Source organism: Aethalodelphis obliquidens, unplaced genomic scaffold, assembly GCF_003676395.1.
Source record: "Aethalodelphis obliquidens isolate GAN/ISIS:26980383/991018 unplaced genomic scaffold, ASM367639v1 scaffold2, whole genome shotgun sequence".
NCBI classification, from domain to species: domain Eukaryota; kingdom Metazoa; phylum Chordata; class Mammalia; order Artiodactyla; family Delphinidae; genus Aethalodelphis; species Aethalodelphis obliquidens.
In genome coordinates, this window is record NW_020837946.1 from 78,470,878 (window position 1) to 78,488,440 (window position 17,563).

Sequence of the window (17,563 nt, forward strand, 5' to 3'; positions counted from 1 at the left end):
ATACCCACAAATCTTAAAATGAAATACCATTAGTGGATAAACATCACTACAACATTATCTCTAAAAGAGAATCAGAGATAAGGGAAAACTGGCAGAGCTAGAATAAGAATTCCACAAATATGACTCTATTTTCTCTAAGGAATTTTTAAATGCATTAAAATTTTTATTTTATAGTCTCAGAATTTCAACAACTAATTTGTAAGAAAACACTGAATTATATAAGCTGTGCTCCAAAATTAAAAGTTTAAAGTCCATTTTAAAAAATAAGAAACAAGATTTCCCTTAGAATCATTGCTTCCTGGCTCATCTATAGTACACTAAACCCCACAAATTAATACTGAACAAGTCAGAGATCCAAATCCTCAGAAATAATACAAGGGAAAAAGCCTAGATTTAAAGAAAAAGATGTATCTCCAACGGCTTGGGACTTAATGCTGACGAAGCAAATCTGGCAGCGCCAGGATGGTGCTGCTGGAAAGTGAGCAGTTCCTGACGGAGCTGACCAGGCTCTTCCAGAAGTGCCGGTTGTCGGGCAGCGTGTTCATCACCCTGAAGAATTGTAAGCAGCTGTGGATGCAGCAAGGCCGGAAGGGAGCTGGGAGGCCGAGCGATGCCCCGGCCCGGGTGCCCAGTGACTGGGAGCCACAGGCAGAGTCTGTCTGCCGCGCGTCCCCGCCTTCCCGTAACTTCCTCCACCTGATGATGGTCGAACTAAACCCATTCCAAGGAAGGGTTCTGTGGAGGGCTTTGAGCCCTCAGACAACAAGTGTCTGTTAAGAGCTACTGATCGGAAAAAGAAGATCAGCACTGTGGTGAGCTCCAAAGAAGTGAATAAGTTTCAGATGGCTTATTCAAACCTATTGAGAGCTAACATGGATGGGCTGAAGAGGGACAAAAAGAGCAAGAGTAAGAAGAGCAAAGCAGCGCAGTGAAGGGCACCAGGTTTCCTGCTTTCACCAGTTAACCACTGAATTGCTATTTTTCCTTTGGTTTTTACTTTTGGCCACAAAGCTGGGTTTCTGATTCCTCTACAATAACTGTTTTCATGTGAGATTAGGGTCATTTTTGGATGGAAGAAGGGCTGCAGTGTTTACAGGGTAGTTACAAGAAGCCAGTTTATTTTATATCTGGCTAAGTGGTCTGTGTTGTATGGTTGTATGTTTCTGGATAATAGTTTACAGTCTCTGTAGCCGTCTGTGAAGAGCACTGTATCATTAAGCCTGTATATATCAGTAAAAAAAAAAAAAAAGAAAAAAAAAGAAAAAGATGTATCTGTCCAACTTTCCTTTGCACCCTTCTTAGACTCCATCTCTCTCCAGGGGTAAACCCATTATGTCTTTCAGGAAAATCGTACCTATTCCAAAATTACCTTTGTTTCCCTCAAAGAATCCATTCTTTTAAGGTTAAGATATCTCAGATTTAAGAGAAAACTCTAATGCTTATTAATTAAAAATATCATGTGGTGAAATGAAAAACAAGTGTTGCTACTGAAAGGAAGTCAACCTTCTTCCCTAGAATCAGTTTTCCATACATGAATAATTTAAATTGGAAAGGCCACCCAGAAATTCTTGGCTAGTATGTTGAGGCTGAAGACAGCCCGTAGTCAGGGGAGCAGTTACATACAAGAGACTGATCAAACAGTATATATGCTGAGGCAGGTAAATAGAGAAAAGGGATATCCAAGACTAGAATAAACCTTATGATATGAGAAAATAACTGAAAGTAAATCTAGAGACATAACTGTGTAGTTCACAAACACACCAATGTATTTCCCACCTCTGTCCACTCAGAGATCCAGAAGCAGTGACATCTTAATAGCAATGAACAGATTTTGGTTTCTAAATGCCATTCTCAGCTAAAAGGAACCATATTCCTTGGAGATATGGCTAGTTCCAGGCTGAGGCAGGGAAAAATATAAACATCTTATGTCAAAGTTCTCAAAGAATAATGGAAACATATGAAAAGGTTAATAGATGCCAACAAGAACATTAAATTTTAATAGAAATAAATTATAGCCTAGTGAATAACAGAAATCCATGCTGATAAAAACAAAATAAATAGGGGACAAAGGAAGCTATCTTACATTAGGATGTCACTTGCCCCTGTAAGTGTCTGGTGCTTAGTGGCTTGATAAATAATTGTAGAATGGTTTATTATGGGAACATAATGAGATAAATAATTAAAATGGGGACAGCTTTTAGAATTAATGTAATTAAAGCAAAGGAGATAAACTCCTTGATACAAAGTAATGTAATTAAATGAAACAATATGAACTACCACTTTGGGAAACATCATAGTGTTTTAAGCAAGAAGCATCAGTGGCTGAAAAACTCATGGGTAAAAAAGTATGCTGGGTTAACAAGATATTTACACGGTCTCAAAGTACCTGCCACAAAACATTAACTTATTAATTATAAGTATTTACTAATTAACTTTACAGTAGAAAACCTGGCAGATACCATCTTAACCAAACAGTAAATGTTAATAACATCATTAGTAACGGGACAAACTGACTTGTGTGCCTGTTAACATAATGCACAGAAAAATATACTTCTGTAGTATCCCAGTGAAGAAATGAAATCTCAATCTAATCTTGAGGAAATACTGACAGAGCCCAATTGAGAGACGCTCAAAAAGTAACTTTATTTGTATTCTTTGCTTTTTTATAAAAAAAGATTTATTAATTAAAAAAAATTATTTATTTTATTTATCTATTTTTGGCTGCCTTGGGTCTTCATTGCTGCGCACAGGCTTTCTCTAGTTGTGATGAGCAGGGGCTACTCTTCGTTGCAGTGTGCGGGCCTCTCACTGCAGTGGCTTCTCTTGTTGTGGAGCACGGGCTCTAGAGCGCAGGCTCAGTAGTTGTGGTGCATGGGCATCTTCCCAGACCAGGACTCAAACCTGTGTCCCCTGCATTGGCAGGCGGATTCTTAACCACTGCACCACCAGGGAAGCCATGCACTCTTCACTTTTAAAGGTCGTGAAAGACAAGACTTGGGAAATGTTCTAGATCAAAGACTTGTCTACAAGTACTTTGAAATGGTTCCAGGAAATAAAAATAAAAAGTATAAAGGGGAGTGGGGGATGAAAATAATAAGACAAAAGCAATCAACTGACAACTGAGGAATCTGAGTAAAGAATGTTTAGTGTTGGGCTTCCCTGGTGGCACAGTGGTTGAGAATCTGCCTGCTAATGCAGGGGACATGGGTTCGAGCCCTGGTCTGAGAAGATCTCACATGCCGCGGAGCAACTAGGCCAGTGAGCCACAACTACTGAGCCTGCACGTCTGGAGACGCTCCGCAACAAGAGAGGCCACGACAGTGAGAGGCCCGCGCACCGCGATGAAGAGTGGCCCCCGCTTGCCACAACTAGAGAAAGCCCTTGTATAGAAACGAAGACCCAACACAGCCAAAAATAAAAATAAATTAAAAAAAGGCTCAACATTACAAAAAAAAATGTTTAGTGTCTGTGTATAATTTTTGCAATGTTTCTCTAAAACAAATTACAAAATAAAAGTTATCCAAAAACTCTCAAAGTGATCCTTATGCATATTTATGAATAATAATAATTTTCTTTCAACTAGTTCTAATTTTTGTTTCCTCTCCTCCTCAACTTTTGCTGGCAGCTTTTAGAAATCTCCCCTAGTTTCCATAAATTTAAACAGCAAGAACACCTCTTGTAAGACAAGGAATGAAGACAAAAGACTTCTAATTCTGGGTTTACAGATCATGGATAGAATGGATATTCAGTTAATTCTAATTTTTCAGAAGTAACAAAATAGGTAAAATTATGTCCACCTGGAGCTCATCATCTTGCCTTATCAAACTTCGGTGGCTTACAAAATAATTTCTGATATCATCTGTTATATAACCTTTATAGTTATTTAGAGAATTTTATTTTTTTGGACTAAGAGGTAATCAGATTAAGTGTTGCTCAGCCCAAAAGGGGGCTGAGATTAAAAACAAAAAAATCCAAGCACATCCATTTCTGTGGCATCAAGGCTGGGATGCTCTGACCTGTAATACACTTTAGTCACATAACATCTTTTTCTACATTACTATTTAAAACTGAAACTCCCCCCAAAAAACCCTAAAAATATTTTATGTTCTAGTAATCTTTACACTAATTCATCAAAGATAGATCTTATTAAAAGAAAACTGAGGGACTTCCCTGGTGGCACAGTGGTTAAGAATCTGCCTGCCAATGCAGGGGACACGGGTTCGATCCCTGTTCCAGGAAGATCCCACATGCTATGGAGCAACTAAGCCCGTGTGCCACAACTACTGAGCCTGTACTCTAGAGCTTGAGAGCCACAACAACTGAACTCGCATGCCACAACTACTGAAGCCCGCGCACCTAAAGCCCATGCTGCGCAATGAGAAGCCACCGCAATGAGAAACACACTGCAATGAGAAACCCACACACCACAGCAAAGAGTAGCCCCTGCTCGCTGCAACTAGAGAAAGCCCGCACACAGCAATGAAGACGCAATGCTGCCAAAAATAAACAAATAAAATAAATTAAAAAAAAAAAAAAGGATATGAACCTTAAAAAAAAAAAAACCCCAAAAGAAAAGAAAACTGAGTATGTTCCCAATCTTTCAACAGGAAAAGTAACCTTTAAACATCCACATTTTTCATTACTGGAAGGTTCTTTCCTATACAGTATAAAAATATATAATCACTGGTAGAAATATATAAGTTCAAAGAACCACTTAGTAGAATAAAATAGCTCAGTATTTATTACAACATAATTTAGAATTAACCAAGGAACATAGTTATAAAAATAAGACAACTTGTTATGATTTCAATTGTCCAATTTTATACAGTAAAAATTGAGTTAAACTTTTAGCATCATTTTAAATTTCCTGTAAAACCATAACTGATTAATCACTGCCACGATTTTCTATGCAGTTGAATGTCAATTTAATGATTATTTCAAATCAGGCTACCAAATAAGAACATTTTAACAAACGTCAAAGTTTTTTGTCCAGATAATCCCTTGTCCCAGATGAAGTAAAATCATTTGTATTATTAGACAATCTCTAAATAGGACAATATTTATGTTTCTGCATCATAAAAAGGAGTTAGATTGGGGGGGGAGGGTGAGAGAGACACACACACACAGAAGGAAAGAGAGCAAGCATGTGAGCTACTAGCATAGTAACTAACATGGTTACACAGCACCAAAAGTAAGTAAAATGAGATGGGAAAAGCTATTAGGATTTGCCCTGACAACAGTTCAGACAGCCATGTTTATGATATATTAGGTAAGCAAATAAAATACTTACATTTAATTTTGGGCTGATACTTAATATTATATGGTGAAAAGTCGATGCAATCAACCATTACAGTAATAATATGAGTGATCCTATCCAAGAACAATAAATTCTAGGAAAGAACAGTTAAGTATTATATTAGAATCTTTTAACTACTGGCATGGTTTATATAAAGTGTAAGCATGAACAAAAATATAAGACTTAACTCCCACATATAACATATAGTAACACACATGTCATAGCTTATACCATTTAAGGTACATTAAGTATATGGTTATGAATATTTCCCAGTTAACTGCTGTGTGCCAAGTACTATACCTTTTTTTTGTTTCTCAATATTTATGGAAAATAATTCAGCTTCAAGATGCCCATAAAACTCAGCATATAAACCAATAAATTGAAAATGGAAGAGCTAGGTTCAAACTTAGATTCTTTACCAAATTTCTCTTCAAAATTACAAAAGTGTTCACTAAACCCAGCAGAAACAAAATGTGAAATGTTGCTAAAGCTCCCCGATACCCTTTCCTCCTCCCTCCTCAAATCCAAATGAAATAAAAATAAAACCTTAGAAGCATCAGACATTTTTCTGGAAATTTTTTTTAAAGACGGGGGGCAGGGCTTCCCTGGTGGCGCAGGGGTTGAGAGTCCACCTGCCGATGCAGGGGACACAGGTTCGTGCCCCGGTCCGGGAAGATCCCACATGCCGCAGAGCGGCTAGGCCTGTGAGCCATGGACACTGAGCCTGCGCGTCCGGAGCACTCCGCAACGGGAGAGGCCACAACAGTGAGAGGCCGCGTACCACAAAAAAAAAAAAAAAAAAAAAGACAGGGGGTCAAGGGAGACTGAAAATAGAACAAAGGAAATCCCAGCACCATGAGTCAAAGAACACCTCAAAAATAGTGAGCTTTCCGAGAAGAAACTGAGTAACAGAAGACACAGGGAGGGTTCTGAGAAAAAGATATGATGGTCATTATAAAAATCAAATGGGTAATTAAAAGACTACTGAAATTAAAGTTCTGTAACACAGTTGCTCTTCTTTTATTCTCCATTACCTTTCACTTGTCCAATTCACTGGACTAATTCACATGTCTGCCACTAAAGACAATCTCCCCCAGTCAGTGTTAAGGACCAAGAGGAGGAAGGGAGAGCCCCCAGTTAACCTAAGAAAACCACATGGAAGGTTCAGTACAGATGATAACCTACACATCCATATAGAAAAGATGTTAAAGCTCCAGTGCTTCCTTCTTGCTCACAATTACAAGGCAAAGCTTGCTTGTAACTACAATTGGCTATCAAAGCCAGAAAAACGGGATCTCTCCTGGGTTAGAAAACACATTCCAGCTACCAATATTGTTCAATATTAACCTTTATTGACAAATATGAAGAAGGTGTGCTAAATACCAATAGAACTAATCCACGAGGAAAGAGGTAATAACAGAAACAGAAGAAAACTACTATCTTCAAAGAGGAAATCATATCCACTTAAAAACATAAATGTAAAAATAAAACTATTATAAAACACCTCAGCATTTAAACAGAGAAAGAATGGAAACAGAAATATCAAGGTCCCAGAAAGCAGTACCAAAAATAAAGCAAAACACAAACAGATATAAAGAAAGAAAAGTAACAGACATAGAAGATGACACCTGAAGATCTAAGCACTCTTCCTGAGATGAAGGCACAGCTCTTTAGATTGAAAGGGTCTACCAAGTACTTAAAACAGTTTAAAAGATGCCTCAAGACACACCATGGTGAAATGTCTAAATTCTAAAGGCAAGAGGAAAACCCAAAAACTTTACAAACTAAAAAAGAGGTTAATAACAAAAAAATTAAAAATTAGTGGGACTTCCCTGTAGTCCAGTGGGTAAGACTCCACACTCCCAATGCAGGGGGCCTGGTTTTGATCCCTGGTCGAGGAACTAGATCCCACGTGCACGCTGCAACTAAGTTCGCATGCCACAACTAAGAAGCCCGCATACCATGCTTCAACTAAAAGATTCCCGCATGCCACAACTAAGACCTGGTGCAGCCAAAATAAATAAATGTTTTAAAAATTATTTTAAAATATTAGTATCAAACAATGCATTTGAAACAGTAGCAGTAAGAAAAATAGGAATAGTCTTAGATGCATATTTTGTAAAAATGAAAAAAATTTTACAGAAATGAACAAATGAACAGTATCTTCAAAACTGATAAAAATTTTTCTGAAACCTAAAAATTGTAACTAATTACTTAGTTACATATTTGACAAGGAATTATCAGTCACATACATGTCTGTTATTCCCAAAATACAAAAATTGGACAATGAGGAACTCCAATCTCACTAATGAAGATATACGCAAAAAATTTTAAAACACTTATCTACAATGTTTTAAAAGATTTTCACTGTGACCAAGAAGTGCCCTTCTCAAGGACACAAGTTTGGTTTAACATACGGAAATGCACATTACCAACAGATCTCATATACTCCAGCAGCAACCAAATATGGGCAGCAAAGAGACCATACATAACAGCTGAAAAACAGCTTTAAAACTTCCAAAACATCAAGCAAGCTTGGTTAAGTTTAGAATTAAATAAATATTCCTTAATAGAAAAACTCAACATTATAAAGATGTAAATTCTTTTCCAAATTAATCTATAAATGCAATATAACCAACCAGTGACAAAATCCCAACAGGGTATTTTATAAAACTTGATATATTCTACATTTCTTGCAGAAGAGAACAAAGATGTAAGCCTACCCAAGACGATAATTTAAAGGTGAAAACTGAGGGTCAAGCTTCTCCCTAACAATTATAAAAGCCTTCAACAAATTCACTGTCTAGGTGGCCAGATAAAAGCCAGGGATATACATCAACAAGACAGAAAGTCCCTTAACCTCATGGAGTGTGGGGGGAAGTTACAGAATGAAGTACACAAACGATTCTGATAACAAGATGCTCAGATAGAAATTAACAAGACTAATTAAATAAGATTCTTTGAAGAAGGAAGCACAAGCTTCAACGGCAGTTGTAAGCAGTTCAGATTTTTACTCCAAATGCAACAAAAAGCTACAGAAGTGTTTTAATCTGATTTACATTTTTAAAGTCGCTCTGACAAATACTATAGTACCAAAATACCATAATCAGAATTATGCCAATATTTTTAAAAAGAGATTATAAATACTTCTACTCTTCTCTGCAGGGGTAACCACTATTAAGAGCTAGAAAATCTATCTTTTTAGATGGAAAAAAACATTCTTCAGAGTAATAAATAAATTTCAACTAGCAAGAACACTGTATTCCTGTACATATGTGAGCATAAATATGTAACTTATGGGTAGAAAGAAAGAGGTCTATTCTAGAATGATACATACCAAACTGCTGACAGCAGTTGTTGCTCTTTTTATAGAATAAGGGAAAGGAGTGAATAGGAACCTACATTTTTAGATCTACAAACTTCTAGAGGATAGACTTTAAAGAGCTAACAGATATGATAAAGCAAGGTCCAGGACAGTAAGGTCCTTGTACGGTTCATCTAGAATGGCACAGACACACAACAGAGTAGTAAAAACACATCACTGTTAAATGGTCCTGATACATGGACCTTAGAGTCCAAAGACACAAAACTTTTTTGCAAAGCTGTTACTCGTTTTATACACTAACTTCATTACTTATAAACTAAAAGCATTAGTAAATGACAGTTCACAAATGTTATCTCTATTTACTTGAAAAGAATCCTTTACATGCAAAAAAGGTCAGTATCAGGATAAACTCACTGAAAGGCCTTCATCTTCCAAACTGGACATTATCTTGGAAGAAAGTTCCTCACAGCACAAATTCTCCTCTGCAGTTGCCACCAAAGCTGCACAGCGAGCAAATGCTCTATATAATTCTGACCAAGTTTTAAGTAAGGTCTTCATGGTGGCCTAGTAGCAATAAAAAAGAAATTTAGAAAACACATCTACACATCAAAACACCTAACAGAATACATCTTTAACATTTTAAAAACACGGTAACATTTACAGGTGTCAAAGAGGAGACTAGTATAGGGTAGTGAGTTTGCCCACCTTCACAGAGCTCTAACTGAAGAACTGTAATAATGCCACAATACCAACAATACCACAATATTGGTATTGGTACCACAATACCAACCAATAATAATGCCACAATAATGCCACAATACCAACAATTATCAAGAGGAACTTCTCTCTTCCTTTACCACTTTCCTTTCTCCTAAGCTGATTATAGGTCATAAGAAAGTCTTGTTTTAGGTAAAATTACTGTAGGGGTTCATTATAAAGGGTGACATAATATTTTCAGAAAAATGCAAATTCATCAAGTAAAACTTTGCCTTACCGCTGGAATTTTTTGTGCTGAAAAAATATGGTTTATTGGTAAAGTCAGTGCACAATAGATGGCACTAAAATTATGTTCTAAGGCATCACCTTGATTCACTTCATTGGTCTGAAACAAGAAAAATAATGAAGAAGTTAGACAAATTACCATCTAATTCTAGCCTGAAGTAGTAACATCTTACTATGTGTAGTGAGTAGAATTGTGTCTCCAATGTTGAGATGTTCAACAGATGGTGAACTCCTAACCTCTGCAAACTTTGGAAATAGGGTCTTTGCAGATGTAATCATGCAATAATGAAGCCATGCAGGTTTAGGGTGGGCCCTAATCCAGTAACTGGCATCCTTATAACAAAAGGGCAAGTTGAATAGACAGAAGCTACTTTGAAGAATGCCATGTGAAAACGGAGGCTGAGACTGAAGTGATGCATCCACAAGCCAAGGAACATCAAGAATTACTGGAAGCTAAGAGAAGCATGGAACACACTCTCCTTCAGAGCTTCAGAAGAAACCAAACCTGCCAACACCTTGATTTTGAAATTCTGGCCTCAAGAGCTATAAAAAAGTAAATTCCTATTGATTTAAGCCATCAGTTCATGGTAATTTTTTAAGCAACCCTGGGAAACAACACACTGGTTTTAAGTCCTAAAAAAGAATCCCAAAGGTGACTCCAAAATCTTTTACTATACACAGAAGGTAGATTCAAGCAAGGACTTATAAAAAGGGCCTCTAGGGCTTCCCTGGTGGCGCAGTGGTTGAGAGTCCGCCTGCCAGTGCAGGGGATGTGGGTTCGTGCCCCAGTTTGGGAAGATCCCACATGCCGCGGAGCGGCTGGGCCCGTGGGCCATGGCCGCTGAGCCTGCGCGTCCGGAGCCTGTGCTCCGCGGCGGGAGAGGCCACAACAGTGAGAGGCCCGCATACCGCAAAAAAAAAAAAAAAAAAAAAAAAAAAAAAGGGCCTCTAGCATCCTTTAAACAGTTGGCAATTATTTATGAACATAAACTTTTTTCTTCAGGAAGAATATGTTTAATGGAGTGTTGGCTCGAGCAGCCAAAATAAGGGCTACTGTATAACCACATAAAAAATTCCTTGGAGTCTTCACTCCATTTGAGAGTTATAACAGACTATTTCCCAAAGAATAATTCCATTTAAAGACTGATGAACAGATAAAGCAGCTGATGAACTATTAATAGTGACAGAACTTGAGCTCCATATGCTGACAATATTGCCACTTTTTAAAGTAATTAAACGTAAGGGTTAGTCAACTCTCAACAATTAATGATTTAGGAACTACAATATGGCTTTGAGGTAATCACCAACATAGGATCCCATCAACCATGGGATCCTAAGAATATACAGTCTAGTCAAGATACCCATATTATTCCCCGTAGTACAAATGAAAGAACCCAAGATATAAACAGGGGAATCTGTATATATCATGTAAGCCTTCTGGCTTTCTAATTACTGGAGAAAATGGACTGTTTAGTCCCCACTAAGTTATACTTTCTTGAATAAGGCAGAAACATGATGAAATCAACTAATCTAAAGAGTAGAAAATTAACCAATCCTGCAGAAAAAAATATGCAATATCTTCCATTCAAATACAAACTTCTATTCATATACCCCTGTGCTCTAACAAGGAAGAAAAAAAGGGAAGATATTAAATTTGGGGGAAACATGCAGCTAACTTATATCATACCTGATTTATCAATTCAGTTAATGGGGTGACTATAATACTCCACATTCTCCAAAGATGCTCCTTGTTTTCCAACTGCTTTGCATTTTGATTAATAACATTTAAGACAGAGTCACTGAAAGCTAGTGGTGAAGTTGGACCAGAAAGAACACAGCCTACCAGTGTTTCCAGGTTGAGAAAAAACCTGGAGGAAAAAATTTTCAACTATGCATTAACTGTATGTTCTTCGAAAATACATTAATTACATTATAGCAAGGTTATAAAAATAACTGACAAAAAAAGAATCCCAACTCTTATTTTGATTTTTTTCATTTTTAAAAAATTGAGAGTAAGTCAAAAGAATATCATTCATCACATGACAAACTTTCCAAGATAAACAAAATAGTTTGTTTAAAATTACCTTTCATCTTCTACACCACATGCCAACAGATTATTATTGAAAATTAACTGAATTAAGAACAAAGCAGGAGTCCCCTGAAAAAAGATGGGAGATGGCAATCAATCTTCCTGTTACAAACAGTATATTCTTCTTGTTATACTTGTTTTCTACGATCAATTATGTGAAATATGACCGTTTTAAGCTTGAGAAATTTAACTTTCGAAATTACTTAGGAAATGACAAAAATGATAGCAAATGTACTTCCACAAACTACACACAAAAAGCAAGCTCTTTATATTTTAATCATAGCTGTTACATCTATGTGAGCAATTAAAGAACAGAGAGAGATTCCAGATATAAAAAAAATGTTGACTTAAAACTTGCTGGATCAATAATACCTACATCCAGAAGATATTAAATATATTTTACCATAAGTAACCCAATGCTACTAAGCTTCCAAAATTTATAACAGTAACCAAAACTATTATTATATAAAAGCAAAGAGAAAACTTTCCTTCTAGACCCTTTGTTTAATCCAGGAAAATAGTTCTATTAATAGTGCCATACTTAATTATTCACATTAATTATAATGAGTGTACCTTGTTTTATTGTGCTTTGCAGATATGGCATTTTTTACATATTGAATGTTTGTGGCAACCCTATGTCGACCAAGTCTATTGGCACCATTTTTCTAACAGCATTTGTTCACTTCATGTCCCTGTCACATTTTGGTAATTCTCACGATTTTTCAAACTTAACATTATGTGTCCTGACTGCTCCACTAACCAGCCATTATCCTGTCTCTCTCCATCTCCTCTGGCCTCCCCATTCCCTGAGACACAATACTGAATTTAGACTAATTAATAACACTACAATGGCCTCTAAATGTTTAAGCAAAAGGAAGAGTTGCACGTCTCTCACTTTCAATCAAAAGCTAGAAATAATTAAGCTTAATAGGGAAGGCATGTCAGAAAGGCTAAAAGCTAGGCCTCTTGTGCAAGTTACCGAAGTTGTGAACGCAAAGGAAAAGTTATTGAAGGAAATGAAAAGTGCTACTTCAGTGAACACAAGTTATAGTAAGAAAGCAAAACAGCCTTATTGCTGATATGGAGAACGTTTTAGTGGTCTAGACAGATCAAACCAGCTACAACATTCCCTTAAGCCAAAGCCTAATCCACAACAAGGTCCTAACTCCTCAATTCCGTGAAAGCTGAGAGGTGAGGAAGCTGCAAAAGACAAGTGTGAAGCCAGCAGAGGTTGGTTCACGAGATTTAAGGAAATAGCCCTCTCCATAACATCAAAGTGCAAGGTGAAGCAGCAAGTGCTCACACAGAAGCTGCATCAAGTTATACAGAAGACCTAGCTATTTAATTAATAATGATGGTGGTTACCGTAAACAACAGATTTTCTACCTGTTGATAAAACAGCCTCATATTGGAAGAAGAAGCCATATAGGACTTTCACAGCTAGAGAGGAAAAGTCAATGTCTGCTTCAAAGCTTCAAATGACATGCTGCCTTTTATTAGGGGCTAATGCAGCTAGTGATTCTAAGTTGAAGCCAATGCCATTTACCATCCCCAAAATACTAGGGCCCTTCAGAATCATGCTAAATCTACTCTGCCTGTGCTTTATATAAATGGAACAAACCCTGGATGACAGCTTATCTGTTCACAACATGGTTTACTGAGTATTTTAAGCCCACTGTTGAGATCTACTCCTCAGGAAAAAAAAAAAAAGAGAGAATCCTTTCAAAATATTACTGCCCATTGATGATGCACCTGGACACCCAAGCACTCTGACGAAGATGTACAATGAGACTAATGTTGTTTTCATGTCTGCTAACACAACATCCATTCTGCAGATCAACGAGCAATTTCAACTTCCAAGCCTTTTTCAGAAATACATTTCATGGGCTTCCCTGGTGGCACAGTGGTTGAGAGTCCGCCTGCCGATGCAGGGGACGCGGGTTCATGCCCCAGTCTGGGAAGATCCCACATGCCGCGGAGCGGCTGGGCCCGTGAGCCATGGCCTCTGAGCCTGCACGTCCAGAGCCTGTGCTCTGCAACAGGAGAGGCCACAACAGTGAGAGGCCCGCATACATAAAATAAGATAAAATAAAATAAATAAAAGAAAAGAAAAAGAAATACATTTCATAAGGTTATAGTTGCCATAAAGAGTGATTCCTCTGATAGACCTGGGCAAAGTAAACTGAAAACCTTATGGAAAGGACTCATCATTCTAGATGCCGTGAAGAACATGCATGATTCATGGGAAGAGGTCAAAATATCAACATAAACAGGAGTTTGGAAGAAGTTGATTCCAACCTTCCTGAATGACTTAGAGGGGTTTAAGACTTCAGTGGAGGAAATAACTACAGATGTGGCAGAAACTGCAAAGAACTGGAATTAGGATTGGAGCCTGAAGATGTGAAAGAATTGCTGCAATCTTATGATAAAACTTCAACAGATGTGCAGTTGCTTCTTATGGATAAGCTAAGAAAGTGGTTTCTTAAGATGGAATCTACTCCTGGTGAAGATGTTGAAGACTGCTAAAGCGACAACAGGATTTAGAATATTACATAAATTTAGTTGATAAAGCAGCAGTAGGGTTTGAGAGGGCTAACTAATTCTGAAAGAAGTTCTACTGTGGGTAAAACGCTATCCAACAGCATTACAAGCTACAGAGAAATCATTTGTGAAAGGAAGAATCAATCACAGCAAACGTCACTGTTGTCTTATTTTAAGAAATTCCCACAGCCACCCCAGCCTTCAGCAACCACCACCTTGATCAGTCAGCAGCCGTCAATATGGAGACAAGACACTCCAGCAGTAAAAAGATGACCACTGAAGGCTCAGATGATAGGTAGCATCTGTTTAGCAATAAAGTACTTTTAAATTAAGGTATGGTTTTCTGTTTTGTTTTTTTTAAGGAATAATGCTATTTACTCACACTTAACAGACTACAGTATAGTGTAAACATTAACTTTCACATGCATTGGGAAACGAAAAATTTCATGTGACTTTCTTTACTGTGATATTCACTTTCTTGGCACCGGTCTGGAACTGAACCTGCAGTATATCTGAGGTACGCCTGTACTTTGTCTATCATTTTTTCCTTTAACATAATCAGCGTATTCAAATTCAATTCTCTTGGAACTTTGCAATCTAAGTTTCACTACCTTATGAAAAAAAATACCATGGATCTTTTTATTAGCTAATTTAGTATCATTACATTTAAGATACTTGCATTAAGAATATCCATATTAGCAACCTGATATGCTGGAGAACCTAATACTTTCTGAGGAAGTCCTTTAATTGTAATTTCCATGAGAACCTAAGAAAGACAAAAGGTTTTACTGTACATTAGCCATAAAAGTAGTACCTTACTTAGTAAAAATCATATAGTATTAACTATATTTTTAACAATTTATTACAAGTAATGTTCGTTCATTAATGTAAATACATTCTCATTAGCTTAAAATGTTCAAATACAGAAATATAAATAATAAAATGATGAAGTCCTTTCTTATCTCCAGGAATAATCAATGTTACCAGTTTGGAGTTTATTTTTTAGACCTAAATTTCCATATATGTAAATACAGAGAGAAACATAACTTCCTAGGGCTAGCTGTCTTATACCTGTTTTATACCATTAATGATATTGTACTGTAAGATACTCTGGAACTAATTTTCTTCACCTGACTGTGTTACAGAGTTTTCACATCAGTCTATGTAGACACATCCTTAACTGATAAACAAATGTGCAGTTTGTTCAAACTTTTTAAAAATTAATGGTCCTTGAGGCTATTTTCATTTTTTATACTACAAAAAGAAATTCTGCAATCAATTATGTACTCAATAGTGCCAGAAGCAAGTATTTTAAAGAACTGCTAACTAGAAGCTGTATCTAAGACACGCCTCTCAAATGTGACAGAGATTAGCAAACTGCCATCCAAAAATATTATTATACTGGTATTAACCTGAATTATATAACATAAGTGAATAACATGACAAAAGTAACTGTTGGTGAAAATAAGCTTTCACGTATTCTCATTTGAACAGACACTAACAATAATAATTAGCATTCATTGACACATTTATTTTGTTCCAGCCCCATAATGCTCTGCATTTATCAACTCATTTAATTATGAACTACTACTACATCTCTTCTTTACAGAGAGACAAGAGTAGACAGAGTGTCTAAGTTCATTCAGTTAATAGCTGGGCTGAGGTTCAACCTAGTCTGTACCAGAGCCCTTGCTATTAACCACTATCCTCTACTGCCACAGTAGATATGGTTGTCATGGCACATAAAGGAATCACTCAGAATCTACCTACGGGTATAGTTTGTTCCATCTGCAGTTTATTTTGGGAAACTCACTATTACAAAAAGTATATCCAATTCGCTTTTTCCCTACTATGTAGGACATATTTAAAATGCAAAAGCTCTCCAAGACTATCACCAGATATTTTTTTAAATGTATACACTAACAATCAGTGGAACCCAGCAATCTTGTCACAAAATTAGTGTTCATCCGAGTTTCTTCAGTTAAGTTTAATGCCCCTTATCCCATTTTCTCTGTACGGCCTATTCTTTTTCCTATGACACTGGAAGATTTCTATAGTTGCCAATGTCATCATTTACTTTATTAAGAAGGTTTCAAATGACTCTATTTAGTCAATGGAACAGCATTTACTAAAGGGCCAAATGGCTGATAAGTACTTGATATAAAATATTTTCCCAAATCCTGATCTGTGGTAGTACCTTCAATATAAAATTCAATTTCAGAATATGGTTTTAAAATTCCAGCACATATAGGTCTTATACTTACCAGTGTTTTCAATACAGGAAATACTTCTGACTTCACTATGCTTTCCAAAGATTTTAATAGAAGAGTCAAAACTTCAGAACCTGGTCTCTCTTTTTTGTTACCTATCAAAAAGGAAAAGGAGGGGTACAGTTCTAAACATGTATTTTTAGGGGTGAAAATACAGTCTTTTCAGGAGTAAAAATATATACTCAGAGAGCTATTAAAAAGTAATTTTTTTGTTTTTTCTTACTAAATAAAGTGCTTTGTTTAAAGGTAAAGTCTGGAAGATAAGATACTTCAAAAAAGGATTTTAAAATTAATTTTATATATGAAAGCCAAACAATTCACTGAGTGCTATAAAAATCTTTTGATCATTATAGTGCTTACCAGATTCAATAACTGACTTCACCAAGCTAACTAGCTCCTTCCAAATAGCATTGACAATTGCATCTGCCAAACAAAATAAAAGGTACTTTAGAATGAAATAGATATGACTACAAAAGCTCTCCCTTTCAAGCTTATACTACAGAAATAAATTGAGCAATACTTAAAAATTTAAAATATAATTCTCCTTGTAATAGTCAACCTTGTAATCAGTTTACAATACACTATTCACCTCATTTTTGTTTAAAGAAATATTTTTCAAAAGGACTGTTAACATACTCAGGGTAATTCTTTTTTTTTCATCGACTGTATTTTCTGTATTGAAAACCTTTCACTTTTGAGACAAGGATTAAAGACTGAGAAGGATACCTGAAAGCCACTAGAAAAAAATTTTCCAACCAATCCAATAGCAAACTATTTAATTTTTAAAACCTGTCATCATTACTTGATAGGCTTTAGAACACAGGAGTTTAGGTGTAGATACTAAAATCACAGAGCCTAGGTATCAATCATAGCTCCATCACTTACTATGTAACTTTGCAAAAGTTATTTACTTCTCAGTACAACACAATCCCTTATCGGCAAAATAGGCTAACACAGAAGGTTGCTGTGAGGATTCAATGAATTATATGTAAAGCTCCTGCAGCACAATCTGGAAGCAGGTGGCACTATATAAACATTTA

The 17,563-nt window shown here is 36.4% G+C and overlaps 2 protein-coding genes across 2 annotated transcripts in view; one reads left to right on the forward strand and one right to left on the reverse strand.

Moving 5' to 3' along the window:
• Window positions 1–17,563, reverse strand: part of RIF1 (replication timing regulatory factor 1) — a 66,773-nt gene that overhangs the window by 32,117 nt on the left and 17,093 nt on the right. The window contains exons 14-21 of the mRNA XM_027131384.1: window positions 16,884–16,946; window positions 16,518–16,618; window positions 14,933–15,019; window positions 11,708–11,781; window positions 11,311–11,491; window positions 9,616–9,723; window positions 9,036–9,185; window positions 5,291–5,390 (exon numbers count right to left, since the gene is read on the reverse strand). Coding sequence (XP_026987185.1) covers window positions 5,291–5,390; window positions 9,036–9,185; window positions 9,616–9,723; window positions 11,311–11,491; window positions 11,708–11,781; window positions 14,933–15,019; window positions 16,518–16,618; window positions 16,884–16,946 — 864 coding nt within the window. The remainder of the gene's footprint in view (window positions 1–5,290; window positions 5,391–9,035; window positions 9,186–9,615; window positions 9,724–11,310; window positions 11,492–11,707; window positions 11,782–14,932; window positions 15,020–16,517; window positions 16,619–16,883; window positions 16,947–17,563) is intronic.
• Window positions 400–1,097, forward strand: LOC113633350 (signal recognition particle 14 kDa protein-like). The gene is made up of 2 exons (XM_027131469.1): window positions 400–559; window positions 700–1,097. The coding sequence occupies exons 1-2, from the start codon at window positions 463–465 to the stop codon at window positions 930–932; spliced, it is 330 nt and encodes a 109-aa protein (XP_026987270.1). The 5' UTR covers window positions 400–462; the 3' UTR covers window positions 933–1,097.